This window comes from Puma concolor, chromosome E1, assembly GCF_028749965.1.
Source record: "Puma concolor isolate L17-30 chromosome E1, mPumCon1.1.hap2, whole genome shotgun sequence".
Taxonomy (NCBI): Eukaryota; Metazoa; Chordata; class Mammalia; order Carnivora; family Felidae; genus Puma; species Puma concolor.
The window spans coordinates 4,674,632-4,687,774 of NC_141680.1; the positions used below are offsets into that span (position 1 = coordinate 4,674,632).

General features: G+C 53.5%; 1 protein-coding gene across 9 annotated transcripts in view; it reads right to left on the reverse strand.

Moving 5' to 3' along the window:
- Positions 1-13,143, reverse strand: part of GAS7 (growth arrest specific 7) — a 220,527-nt gene that overhangs the window by 94,033 nt on the left and 113,351 nt on the right. The window contains exon 1 of one of the 9 annotated variants that reach the window (XM_086686018.1): positions 8,932-9,080. The exons of 7 other annotated variants lie outside the window; for them this stretch is intronic. In XM_086686018.1, the coding sequence (XP_086542144.1) occupies positions 8,932-8,934 (3 nt within the window). In that variant the 5' untranslated portion in view covers positions 8,935-9,080. Of the gene's footprint in view, positions 1-6,612; positions 6,958-8,931; positions 9,081-13,143 lie in introns of those variants that run through there. One more of the 9 variants, XM_086686017.1, reaches the window with a different exon arrangement.

Genomic DNA, 13,143 nt, shown 5'->3' on the forward strand with positions numbered 1-13,143 from the left:
CCCCCACAAAGAACTCTCCAGCAAGTTCTCTCTTCCCAGACACACGGCCAGCCGGGACACCCAGGAGCAGCCAGGCCACGGCCGGGTGTGGCTGGGAGGCACCGGTCCCCAGGAACCACTTTGTCACTAGTGCGTCCTGAGCCGTCCAGGACCTGGTGGCCGGGTCAACAGGATGTCCACCACTTAGCAGCAGTGACAGGGGCTGCAGCCAAGAAGACCAAGCCCCAGCTGGGCTGGGGACTGGAGAGTCCGGTCTGCTGCAGACCTTTCTGCTGGACACCTGTGGAGGATGGAGAGGCTCCTACGCAAAGCTGGGGACAGCTACGGGAGGAAAGGTGCTCTCCCCCCTGCCCTTGGATCGCGACACAAAGCGCGAAGCAGGGCCACCCGCTCCCACAGTTATGCTGCCAGGGTCTGCACCCACAACAGGGGGCACCTTTGCAATCTTACGGGTAAAAGTAGTCCTCTCTCCAGCTCTGGTGGCCTTTGTGTGCAGTCTGAGCGTGACTCACAGAAAAGAGGTGGGGAGGAAGAAAGGGGCCCCTACCAGTGGATCAGTGCATTCCGGACAGTGAAATCCTCGAGAGTAGTTTTATTTATAAGCTGGTGGGGAGAGGATGGACCCTGGCAGTGTCTTCCCGTCCTTCTGAAAGGAAGGGATTTGGAGACCTGTCCAGAGAGAGGAGGAGGAGAAGGAGGAGGAGACCATACAACAGTGAGAAACAGACTAAGATTCAGAAAGACATGGCCACGTCCATCTTGTCCCTAGCTTTAGTCTCAGCACCGTGCCCAGAACATTGGATGGAGCGATGGAAACTTGGAATCATAGTTGAAACTGGTTCCAAACAGATCCGAGGAGGCCACTGCACCAACCAAGTAGACAGACTGGGGGGTCTAAGCAATGTGTGTGCCCCACCCGTAACAAACCCCAGCTCTTCCTGGATCCCAGTGAACGGGCTATTCAACCCTGAGTCCAGGGAGGTGGGAAGACACAAGATAGTATAGTTTCTTTCGCTGTAGAGAATAAATGGAGGAATGGTATCCAGAAGCCTCAGAACAGGCACAGTCTTCTAATCATGACCTCATATGGTATCCAGACGGAAGATTCCAGGAAAACGTTTAGCAACCTCGGTCGAAGGCAGGAAGATATAGCATCCATAATACAAGAGCCAAAACAACAACAACAACAACAACAACAACAACAACAACAACAACACCACATCGTAGGAAGTGGACAAACTAATGCAAAGCAAGTCGGGTGGAAAAAGGAAACAAAGGCTATAAAAAGGAGACAGGAAATTAACAAAATGGTAGGGAAATTTACGAGGCAGCGACAGAGGAACATCCACATGGACTGCAACAGAATATGGAATTAATCTCGCACAAAAAGGGGGAAAAAAAAGAGTCCGTTATATACAAAGCCAATGTTAAGAATTTTTCCTGGTATGCAAAGGAAATGGGGGAAAAATGAAAACAGAGGGACAGAAATGAATAAGCCAAGAGGCAGACTTGTAGAGAGCTAGGTGCTCCTGGAGAAAAGAACCATAAACCATGGTTGATAGGAGGGAAAGGAAAAAACAAAATCCCTCAGCTAAAAGAAGACCTAGATGTGCATCGTGGAAGGAAGGTCCTGCGCTGCTGAAGGCGACATGGATTTTACAAGCCTGATGGCGGACGCGTGGAGGACGATGTATTTACACAACAAAGATAAGGAGAAAGTCTGACAACGCTTAAGTGGGTGAAGGGTGTCCCCAGTAAAGGAGCATAAACAAAGCTGGCTTCGGGTTCTCTGCAACTGGATTTCAGAAGATTCCTCCTTTTAGGGGCACCTGGGTGGCTCTCAGGTGGTTGAGTGTCCAACTTTGGCTGAGGTCGTGATCTCACGGTTCGTGAGTTTGAGCCCCGCGTCGGGCTCTGTGCCGACAGCTCGGAGCCTGGAGCCTGCTTCGATTCTCTCTGCCCCTCCCCCACTCGTGCTCTGTCTGTCTCTCTCTCTCTCTCTAAAATAAACATTAAAAATTTTTTTTAAAAAAGTGAAAAAGATCTAGGAGTGGGACAAAATAAAGCGAGGGCACCTAGAGAAATGAAATCAAACCTCTCTTCCCACCCCAACAAGAGAACATCCTTCTTCCTCTTAGTCCCGATGGCGAGGCCATCAGGTACCTGCCCCATTGGCTCCCATCCTCCGGCATCTGGATCTGCTCTCGCCGCTTTCCTGGGGAATGACAGGTTTCCAGCCAGAAGGAATGGGACGGAAGGGCAGGACTCGTTGGGGACCACAGACCTTTCTTGGTTCCAGGGGTCGTGAGTCTGACCTCCAGCCACCTTTCGTTGGCCCCATGAGCAACAGGCTTCCACAGGGAGTCCTGAGCTCCGGAATCCATTAAAGAGGACAGAGTGGCATCAGAGCCCTTTGCTGGCTAAGGGAAAACTCAGTGGGAATCCAGGCTTCCCCGAGTCCTGATCTGCACCACCCTCAAAGCATCGCCAAGGCCAAAGCCGTGCTCGGGAAACCAGATTGTCTGGCACGATGCCTTCCTTCCTTCTACTCCTCCGTGTGCACCATCTCTTAGGGAACGGGACCCACTCATCAAAGGCCTTGCCAGACCTCTTCATGTGTCTACTCAAACTGCTCTTATAAGAAATCACCTCGGGGCGCCTGGGGGGCTCAGTCGGTTAAGCGGCCGACTTCGGCTCAGGTCACGATCTCGCGGTCCGTGAGTTTGAGCCCCGTGTCAGGCTCTGTGCTGACAGCTCAGAGCCTGGAGCCTGTTTCCGATTCTGTGTCTCCCTCTCTATGACCCTCCCCTGTTCATGCTCTGTCTCTCCCTGTCTCAAAAAATAAATAAAACGTTAAAAAAAATTAAAAAAAAAAAAAAAAAGAAATCACCTCTGGGGACGCCCGGGCGACTCAGTCGGTTGAGCATCCGTCATCGGCTCAGATCGTGATCTCGCAGCTTGTGAGTTCAAGCCCCGCGTCGGGCTCTGTGCTGTGACATCGCAGGGCCCACTAAGGATCATCTGTCCCCTTCTCTCTCTGCCCCTGCCCCCCCACTCTTTCTCTCTCAAAAATAAACACACATTTAAAAAGCAAAGAAATCACCTTTAACATGGCTTCCTGGAGCCCCTTAAAGGAACTTTCCAAATCGGGCTTTCATCATTTAGATGCAAAGGTCCCCAGGACTCTTCCTCTGGCCTCACTGCTCAGGGTGAATGGATGGGGGGGGGGGGGGGGGTCATGCTTGCAGCAGTAATGCACATCTCAGTGGCTGGAATCTCTCACTCACTCCTGCCACACCTCCACCCCCATGAAGCGTTCCTGGATCCTATCTACAAGTGGCCGGAGGGTGACTCACTCAGGTTCCCCAGCTCCAGGCCCCCTGGAGTGTTTGTCACACTCACCCTTGCCCGCACGGGCTACCTTCTTCCATCCCATCCCCCCACCCCACCCATCCCTGCCCTCCCTCCACAAAGCTGCTAGAGGGAGCCTTACACCTGTGCCACTGGTACCCACTAACAGAGGTAGATATCAATGCCATAAGAGCTTTCTCCCAGCACCCACAAAGCTGCCAGCCACATGCCTGGAGCCCGCCCCGCTCTGTGTCTGGATCCTTTTGAAAGACTCAGCGACGGTCCTGGCCACCCTGAATATCCATCCATAAGCCCCTCAGTGCCTCCCTGGGCCTGTTTTTCAGGACTGGGCGGGGAGAGGACACAGAACAATACACTCTATTTTCTGATCCTAAAAAGGAACAGAGTGATCTGGTTAACCAGGAATTTTGATTAACACAATTACAATCTAGTCTGTGCAAGAGTACAGGAAGTCAGCCCTCACGGGAAAGCTTGCTAAGCTGGAAAACATGGGGTCCCCAGTGGGGCAAGTCTGCGAACGATCCTGCAAAACTCCAAGGCTGAGTCAGGCTGCCCCTCCTGTGTCAGAAGCCAAGTCATGGCCCTGAAGTGCCTGGGGTCAAGCAGTGGAGGGCAGGAAGGAATCCATCATGTAGGAAGTGACTTCTATTCGGGTCTTACGCACATTCCTGTGTGAGCCCTTCCTCGACTGATGCCGGAGAAAGACATTTCCGTGACTGCTGCACCTGCCGTCCGGATACAAGACAGAGGGGCCGAGGTACAGGGTTCTGGAGGAGACGGTGCAAGGAACGAGGAACCCTGGATGTCAGCCAACACCTCCTTTCTGAGAGGGCTCGTGCTTTTTTGCTGGTGGCCATCCGTCCAGCAACACTGTACAGCATGACAGGGATCCAAGAGATACCCACTCGTCACCATCTCTCAGAACCATCTCCGCGCTGACCAAACAACACCATGGGGCCCCCGGGCGGCTCAGCCAGTGGAGCGTCTGACTCTCGGTTTCGGCTCAGATCTTGGTCCCATGGTTCATGAGCTCGAGCCCCGCGTTGGTCCCATGGTTCATCTCGCAGTTGGTGGGTTCAAGCCCCGCGTCAGGCTCTGTGCTGACAGGTCAGAGCCTGGAGCCTGCTTCGGATTCTGTGTCTCCCTCTCTCTCTACCCTTCCCCTGCTCACACTCTCTCTCTCAAAAATAAAAAATAAAAGGAACAGTTCCAGGGATAAGACGAGAAGCTGTACCCTGGAGCCTGGAGGGGCTTGGGAAACCCCAAAGAAAACCTGTTAACTTCTTGCCCCACTTCTAAGATCGATCTGTTTGGCCCTGATGTTTCAAAGCTATAAAGGGCGAGCGAGGCAGCATGATCCCGGCAGACTGTTCCAACTTCTGGCCCCTAATCAGGAAAACCTGAATGATTCTGCTCACCAGCTTGTAACGAACAAGGCCATTTTATTCCAACTCTCCACTTCGAGGGATGCTGGCTCCGTTCCTCCTACCCCCTCTCTGGCAGATAAAAACAGCACGGGCCATTCTGACGTCCTACCTCCAACCTCTGGACTTACAGAAAGCCTCGGCTTCTAGAAAGCACGCAGGCCTGGGCTAAGGAGACCGTGTTCCCAGACAGCGAGTTGTAATTTACACAGTTCCCTTTGCCTCTCTGGGCCCCCGTTTCCTCATCTGTTAAAACCGGCCCTCCAACACCAGGGTCCTATGACCCGAGGAACACATTTCGTAACGGGGCCCAAAACCACCGCAAGGGAAATTTCAAGGCATTTAAATGACCGGCGCAAGCTTGCAAAAGGGTCAGGCACATACCCAAGAGAGGACAGAGACCTCCCAACAAGATGAAATATTACCTTCCTCCCACACCCCCCCCCCCCCGGCATGTTTCCCCAAAACGTTTTTTGGTCCAGAGAAGGAAAGTTTGCTCAACCAAACCCTACTCGGAACTCGGGGGGGAAAGATGTGCTATCTAAGATGCCAGTAAAGTGATTTTACAAAAATCGGAAATCACGAGCATGTATGCCCCGGGGGCGCCTGGGTGCTTCAGTCGGTTAAGCATCCGACTTTGGCTCAGGTCATGATCTCGCGGCTCGTGGGTTCGAGACCACGTTGGGCTCTGTGCTGACAGCATAGAGCCTGTTTGGGATCCTCTCTCTCTCCCTGTGTCTGCCCCTCCCCAACTTGTACTTTCTCTCTCTCTCTCAAAAAATAAACTTTTAAAAAAATGTTTCAAAAAAAAGGAAAGAAAATTTATGCCCAAACCAGGATACTAACTTGTATTAAACGCATACGGGAACCTCAAGCCCATACGGGAGGACTCAGCTCATTCTTCTCTTCCCCTTTATTCCAAGTCACTGTCTGGGCCTCTTTAGGGCTGATCATGTCCCTATGAAGTAGGTGGGCTGGGGTTTAGCACTCCTCTTAGTTGCGAAGGATCTCAAAAGTTACCCTAGATTTTCCACACTGGTTAACACCAGTAACGATATCCATTATCCTGCCCGGGGAGATGCTTCCGCAGGATATTTTGACGATCATTCACCAGCAGTGCAGCTCCCGGTAGGGAGAGGACCCCTGGCCAACACTCGATATTGGGGGGGGGGAGGGGAATGGCAGGGCGGGGAGAAAAGGAAATACTACTGAATCCTCCTCCCCAGCCTTCCTTTAGTATTAGGGTACAAAAACCCCAGGGGCCTCACGCCATTGTTTCTAGAACGTTCTCAAGTCCTTCTGCCCCTGCAGGAAACCCCATACCCACATTTACTCAAGCATTCTGTTGCCTTCAGAATGGACTTCAGAAGTTCAGAAGAGAGGAAAGGAGCTGAAAGCCGCTGGCTCAGAGAGTCACAGGCTCAATACCTCACGCAAAGCAGCCTGCCCGCCACAAAGGGGATCCAAGGGCAGGGGCCACCGCCGTAGCCCCCAGATGCTCAGGGACACAAGCCGGCTTCCGCGGGGAGTCGGTGCCACTATAAAGAATGGCAGGCTAGGGCCGCCTGGGTGGCTCAGTCGGTTGAGTGTCCGACTTCGGCTGGGGTCATGATCTCAAGGCTCGTGAGTTTGAGCCCCGCGTCGGGCTCTGTTGCTGACAGCTCGGAGCCTGGAGCCTGCTTCGGATTCTGTGTCTCCCTCTCTCTCTTCCCCTCCTCCCCAACTCTGTGTCTCTCTCTCTCTCAAAAATAAACATTTTTTTAAAAATGGCAGGCTGGAACCCATTGAGGCACAAAGTGGGGGTCTGACGGCCCACCTGTGGCTGTGATCCAGCTGGTTCAGCTTGGCGGCTGCCAGGTGCAGGTTCACGGGCACCAAAACTCCAGGGGCAGCATGTGTGGTCACCAAGGAGGTTCATCTCAGCCACCGTGTGGCACGGCGCTCCAAGTGGCTCCACTCAAAAACCTGTGACCGCGGGCTGGCTCCCAGCGAGTCCTGGCTGGTTCTGAACCACAGGCACTGGAGGCAGAGGAAGGCTAACAGAGGCGGCAACGGTCTCCACGGGTCAGCAAGGGGCGCCCTTGCAACAACCCAGCTCAGCCGACCTTTCTGAACTCTGCTACGGGTCCCGGATAGATGGCGACAGCCGAGGACATCGCTGTCCAAGGCTGGGACACCCCCCCCCCCCCCCGGCCCCGCACCGCTCTGTAGCTCCGTGCGGAGAATGTGAGAGGTGCACAGGGAGGCCCGAGTGCCTGGCCGCGGCCGCTGCCTTGCTGTGAGATCTTGAGCAAGCAATTCCTCTCTGCCGGGAGGCCTCAATTTCCTCATCTCGAAAATACAGAAGTTGGACCAGATGGTCTCCAAGGGTTTCTCAGGTTTCCCTTTCTTTCCTTCCTCTCTTTATATATCCTAATACTCAATAATTCTGGATGTTGGTCTTAATCTGTCTGCTTTAAGGACGCGCAGCTTTTGCAAGAGGGAAAAAAAAGTCACATTCAAGTACAGACGCAGGTTCAGGGGCACGAGAGCGGCCCCAGCACGCTGCCTGGTCCCCGAACACCTGCGACTCTGCCTCACGACCTCAGAGCACCGTGAATTCTGGTGAGTTCTTCCATCCTGATGGGCCTGTCGGCCCCTTCCCAGTCATTCCAAGAATCACACACGATTGAGTTCTACGTGCTCAGCGACCAGATTCCTGACATCCTGGACTTTCCCCAGAAGCTGGGATTCACCCCGCATCCAGCTCAGGCTTGTTCTGAGCCTGGTAGCAGATAGCTGTTCCCCACACACACCAGGACTCGAACTGTCCACCTCAGCTCGGGCACCGCAGGCCTCAGTCCCTGCCCGAGAGCTTACCTGAGCTCTCCCCGTGCTCCCTGGAGGTCCCTCAGGGTACATCTTCTTTGCTGATCCCTTCTTCCCCAGGAACATCCCTGCCATGGCCTGCGGCCAGGGCCAGACCCCCGGAACCCCCAATGCTCCCCAACATTCCACCAGAAGGTGACTGGTAAGTCTGCATTCTTTACAAACATCATCCCCAAAGTGGGGCCCCTGCACCAGGAGCACGGCTGTCCTCTGGGAGCTGGCCAGAAATGCAGAGTCCCAGGCTCCACCCCAGCACCAGACTCTGTATTTTAAAGGTCCCTGGGCAATGCGGATGCACTTTAACCTTTGAGAAGCCCAGCCGTGAACTTCCCAGGTGCCCCTGGATGACAAGTCCCATCATCTCCCTCTTCCTGGAACGGGTTCAGACCTCCATCAGAAGCCACACCAACATTCCAGATGCCGTCTGACCCTGTCAGCAGGAGAGAATATCCTGGAAGAAGGCTCTGTGCAGAGACAGACTAGCCTTCCCCTACAAACTGGACGCCCCCCTCTCCCAAGCTGTCCACAAAGCCTCCAGAGAGTGGCCACTAGAGTCTTGGCTGATGTGAAGTCCGTCTTCCCAAGAAAGGCAGGTGTCTAACTTCCAGAGGCAGGAAGGTTGGTGCAATAAGGCTATTCCACTGTTGCATCTCAGGAGAGCATCTGTGCATGACCCTAAGCACGGCCACCACTGCCACCTCCAGCAAACAGGACAGAAAGCGCCCAGCCCAGCCTGGAGCCACAGCACAGACGCCAGGTTCCCCGGGCCAATCCTCGATGACCTTGGTGGGAGCTTTCCCCTTAGAGCGTCCCACCTAGAACGTGGCCATGGGTACGTGGTGGGTGGGCAGGCAGGGAAGAGCCAAGCTTCACATTTGGGAGAAGCAAGGGAGGCAAGATGTGGACTCCAGTCCCCACAGTCCATGCCACCACGGGGTCACACGCCTCAACCACACCGCTCGCCAGGTAACCAGGGAGCCGACTCCCTCTCTCTCCATGAACAGTCCCTTGGGCACCTTCCTCCTCCTCCCTTCCCCATCTCGCACGCACCAGGGCCCTGGCTTCTCCTCCCCCTGCTCCTGCCTTGGGCCCGTCACAGGTCCCCGCACGGCCCCGAGTACATGGGGCCCCCAGGCCTTCTAAGCTCTACCGTCAGAGCCCCCACTCCGAGGTCCTCAGAACCGCTTTTTAAAGATATCAAAGTTATTTCAGAAACACTCAGAAAAGGCTGAGGTCACACCTGCGGGCGAGCCGAATTGATCCTTACCATCAGAGAAGAGAGAATCTTCCCGGAGGGGCTGCTAGCTCAGAGGAGAGTCCTGGGTCCCATGCGAGGTCCCCAGACGCGAGGCCAGGCCCCTGCCAGCTTCCTCCCCATGGTACCCTCTGCAGGAACTAAGACTGATGCAAGTGGCCTCCCCGGGGTCACTGCTCAGGGCACCCCGGAGGGCGTGCCTGTGGCTGTGCGCTCTGCTCTTTTTTCACAAAGAACACACGACATCACACAGTTCCTTCCAAATCTGCTCCAGGTCCGGCGAGGAAATCAAGGGCGCATTCTGGACTTTCCAGTTGCAAAGTTTCTGGAGGCTTCCCCCTCCCCCCCCCCCACCCCCACCACTCTCTTTTTTCCCCTTTCTCAGCTAAAAAAAAAGTTGGCCAAGGTCACGACATACAATGGCCAAGCTTGTGTCACTGACCAGATGCCTCCCACCCCCCTAGGCCCGTAGACAAGACCTCCTTTGTCCACTGGATTTTGGGCAGGACTCCCTGGGCCTGCCCAAGCCCTGCTGGGGAATGTTCCGCCAACTTCTTCCCAGCCCTAAGTCACGGCTCTGGCCTCAGCCCCAAGCCCCAGCTGTGTGAGTGAACCCAAGGCCAGATAAAAACCAATATAACAAGAATGGAGAACGCTCCCCCAAAGAACCATTGTGTCAGACCCTTCCAGGGCTGAAAAGCCAGTGTCCCCAAGACGAGGGTCCCCTGCCTTCGCTCTGTCCTCACCGTCTCCAAACCTGGACAGACAGCAAGTGACAAAGAGGGGCAATGCCATGCATCTCAGAGGAAAGGGGCTCTAGGATCACAGAATCGTTAGCTACGAGGGAAGGAAAGATTGGACCCTGAACGCAATATGGCGCCCACCAACTAAAGGAGTTCAGGCAAGAGACTTGGATCCTGGGTAGAGCTATCAAATCACTCCATTCAGACCGCTTTTAGGAGCAGCTGAAGGTTTAGCACTTAAAATCCACGCATTCCTTTTTTTTTATTTTCTTGTTGTTATTGTCAAAGTTTATTTACTTATTTTGAGAGAGAGAGAGAGAGAGTGATCACACTCGAGTGGGGGAGGAGCAGAGACAGACAGAGAGAGAGGATCCAAAGCAGGCTCCATGCGGTCAGTGCAGAGCCCGATGTGGGGCTCGAACCCATGAACTAGGAGATCATGACCTGAGCTGAAACCAAGAGTCAGAGGCTTAACCGACTGAGCCACCTGGCGCCCCTGAAATCCACACATTTCTGTGTCTGCTTTAAATGTAAACCTTTGTGATTTTAGGAAAGGAGTCTTTATATCGGAGTAAATATGGTTTTCCAGAGGGACCAAGAGGGCTCAAGGTCTGGATGGTCTCCTATAAAATAGCATTCTCTCAAACATTTGGTGTATTTCTGATGAGATTTCAATGCCAACTCCTCGGTCAGGGGGCGGGAGAAGAAATCAGAATGCTTACCTACGGAGAGAGTCAGGGGAGCCCTTGTGGGTTCACACCTATTCTCTGTGATGCCCAGGGCGTCAGATTTCTTCAAGTGTAAGGGGGAAATGATTACAGAGTTTTTCTCAAAAGGTCGTTGGGAGGGTTCGGGGGGAAATCCACGTAAACACGGAGCACACAGCAAACAGGACCAAGATACCCGATAAAAGCCCGCTGCTGTTTTTGTTCCTATGGGCAGTGGCTGAAAAAGCAGGAGCTGAGGTTTCCCCGGACCCACAAGACGTTTACAGTGAATGAAACCAAAGACCAAACAACCCAATTAAAAAACAAAAACAAAAACAAAAACAAAACGGGCAAAGGGCATTTCCCCAAAGGGGACAGACAAACGGCACTAAGGGCACGTGAGAAGGTGCTGCATCACTAATCCCCGGGGAAGTGCCAACAAAACCCACAACGAGGGATCGCCTCACACCCATCAGGATGGCTACTATAAACCAACAAATAAAAACAGGAAGGTCAGAAAAGAACAGGCAGGTGGAAAAATCGTTGCTGGAGGGAACGTAAAATGACACAGACATAATGGGACAGAGTCAAGCAAAAACTCAAAGAGCGAAACACAGAATTACCCTAAGACCCAGCAATTCCACACCCAGGTATACACCGCAGAGAGCGGGAAAGCAGGGATTCCGATACCTGCACACCCCGCTGTACCGCAGCACCGTTCGTGACAGCCCCAAACATGGAAACAACGCAAGTGTCCATTCATGGATGAATGGGTAACCCAAACCTGTTGTGTATAGACAGTGACATGTTAATTCGATCTTAGAAAGAAAGGAGATTCTGGTATGGATGGACCTACCAGCAGCAGGCTAAGTGAGATAAGCTAGTCAAGAAAAGGCAAATGCTGTAGGATCCTACTTGTATAGAAGAGAATAGTTAAATTCACGGAGAGAGAAAAGAGCATGGTGGTTGCCAAGGGCCAGGGGATGAAGGGGGGGACTGGGAGTTAGTGTTTAATGGGGACAGAGTTTCCGTGAATAAGGTGACAAACCCCACGTGGGGCTCTGTGCTGACAGCTCAGAGCCTGGAGCCTGCTTCAGATTCTGTCTCTCTCTCTCTCAAAAATAAATAAATATTAAAACAAGTTTTTTAATGGTGAAAATGTTATGTATATCTTACCACCACACACGCACACGTCTGCGTACCACAGAGATAATTTAGATCAAGGGACCCCGGCCAGTGTGACATCAGCCATATCACAGGAGACACAGGTGGGGGGACAGAACCTCAAGGGAAGGTGAAACGTGTGTCTAGAAAGGGAAGCCGCCCCGGCCTGTTGGTGAAGGCCGACAAGAAGACAAGGCCCGGGTATCTGTAAGCAGGGCTCACTGTGGTCCGTCTGGTGTTCGATCTCGGGGAAACTGAGGCAGCATGGCCAGCATCTTAATGTCAACCACTGGCTTCTTTGCTCAGGGGTGTGCACACTCAGAGCCCCCCCCTCCCCCAATGGCAACGTGCCTCTCCCCAGACACATCAACTCCTTCCTTTCTGCGACTGTGTTCCACCTTTCTGGACTTCTCCCCACCCCCCCCACACACACACCCCCAGACACAGAGCTCCCCCCTTCCTTCTCAAAGTCCAGTGTGGCTGCTCCAGGGGCCCAACATCTCCTCTCCGCTTGTCAGGCTCTAATCCGCTGCAGGGCTGGTAATGAGTTCTCTTGAGTACTTGCTCTGGGCCAGACATCGTCCTAACTGCTTTGAGTGTCCTGTGTCCTGTAACCAGTCCAACAAATCAAGAGGAGATTTCCAGTATTGTCCCCAGTTAACAGAGGAGAAAACAGAGGCCCTTGGGATGGGCCAGGAAGGGTGGGTAGGAGACTGAGCTAAGGGGATGATACTCCAGGCCACGTGGCCACAGGAGCCAAGGCCCAGAGAGAAAGCAGCGTGGGCGGGCTTGAGGATTCACGGCCACGGAAGGCACAAGACGGAGTAGTTATGGACGGAGTCCAGCTGTGGGAGGCCACGAGGGCACCAAGACTAGGGATTCAGACTCCCTTGTATAAACCAGAAAACACGGACGCATCCTGAGTAAGGGAAACACCACCAATGTTGTGCTTTGGAGAACAACACCAGGGTGTAAGAAGATCAAATGTCAGGGAGAGACTAGAGGCAGAAAAGGGGTTATGGGATCCCTCCCCTCCTTTGTCTCTCTTAAATGGGAAGCTTAAGTCTACATTCGTAAACCAAGAAGTAAAGAGTCCTCCAAGGGCTGAGGGCCTCTCCCCTCTGTGATGTGAGAGGGGAGAGGCGGGTCCTGGTGGTGACCACACCCTGACCTTGGAGGTCAGCCCCCTGCCGTCAGAATGCAGGGATAGAAGCCTGTCTCCTCTCTGCTCCTGGAAACGGGCTCCCAGCCACGCAGGAGAAGGTTAACATCAAAAACTTCATCTGCACCCAGATAGCCGAGACCCTCCTCTTCGTTCCTTCAGGTTTGGCAGAATTCAAATACACGCACACACTCTCGCAGCCCGTAACTTTTCGGTTTTATAGCAGCAAAGAGGGGGCAGTTTTAAGGTTCTTCAGCCCTGCCACCTCTCTGACACTGCATCGTACACGTGAATAGGATACGATCACAGACAATAACGCACCCCAATAGGCAACACGCAGAAATTGCCATCGCCGCTCCCGGGATGGCCTCCGGCCAATGGCGAGGGGCCTTTCTGGGCCACGATAAAACAGGAGGCTAATCTGCTCTGACCTGAGCTAAGCAGAGAC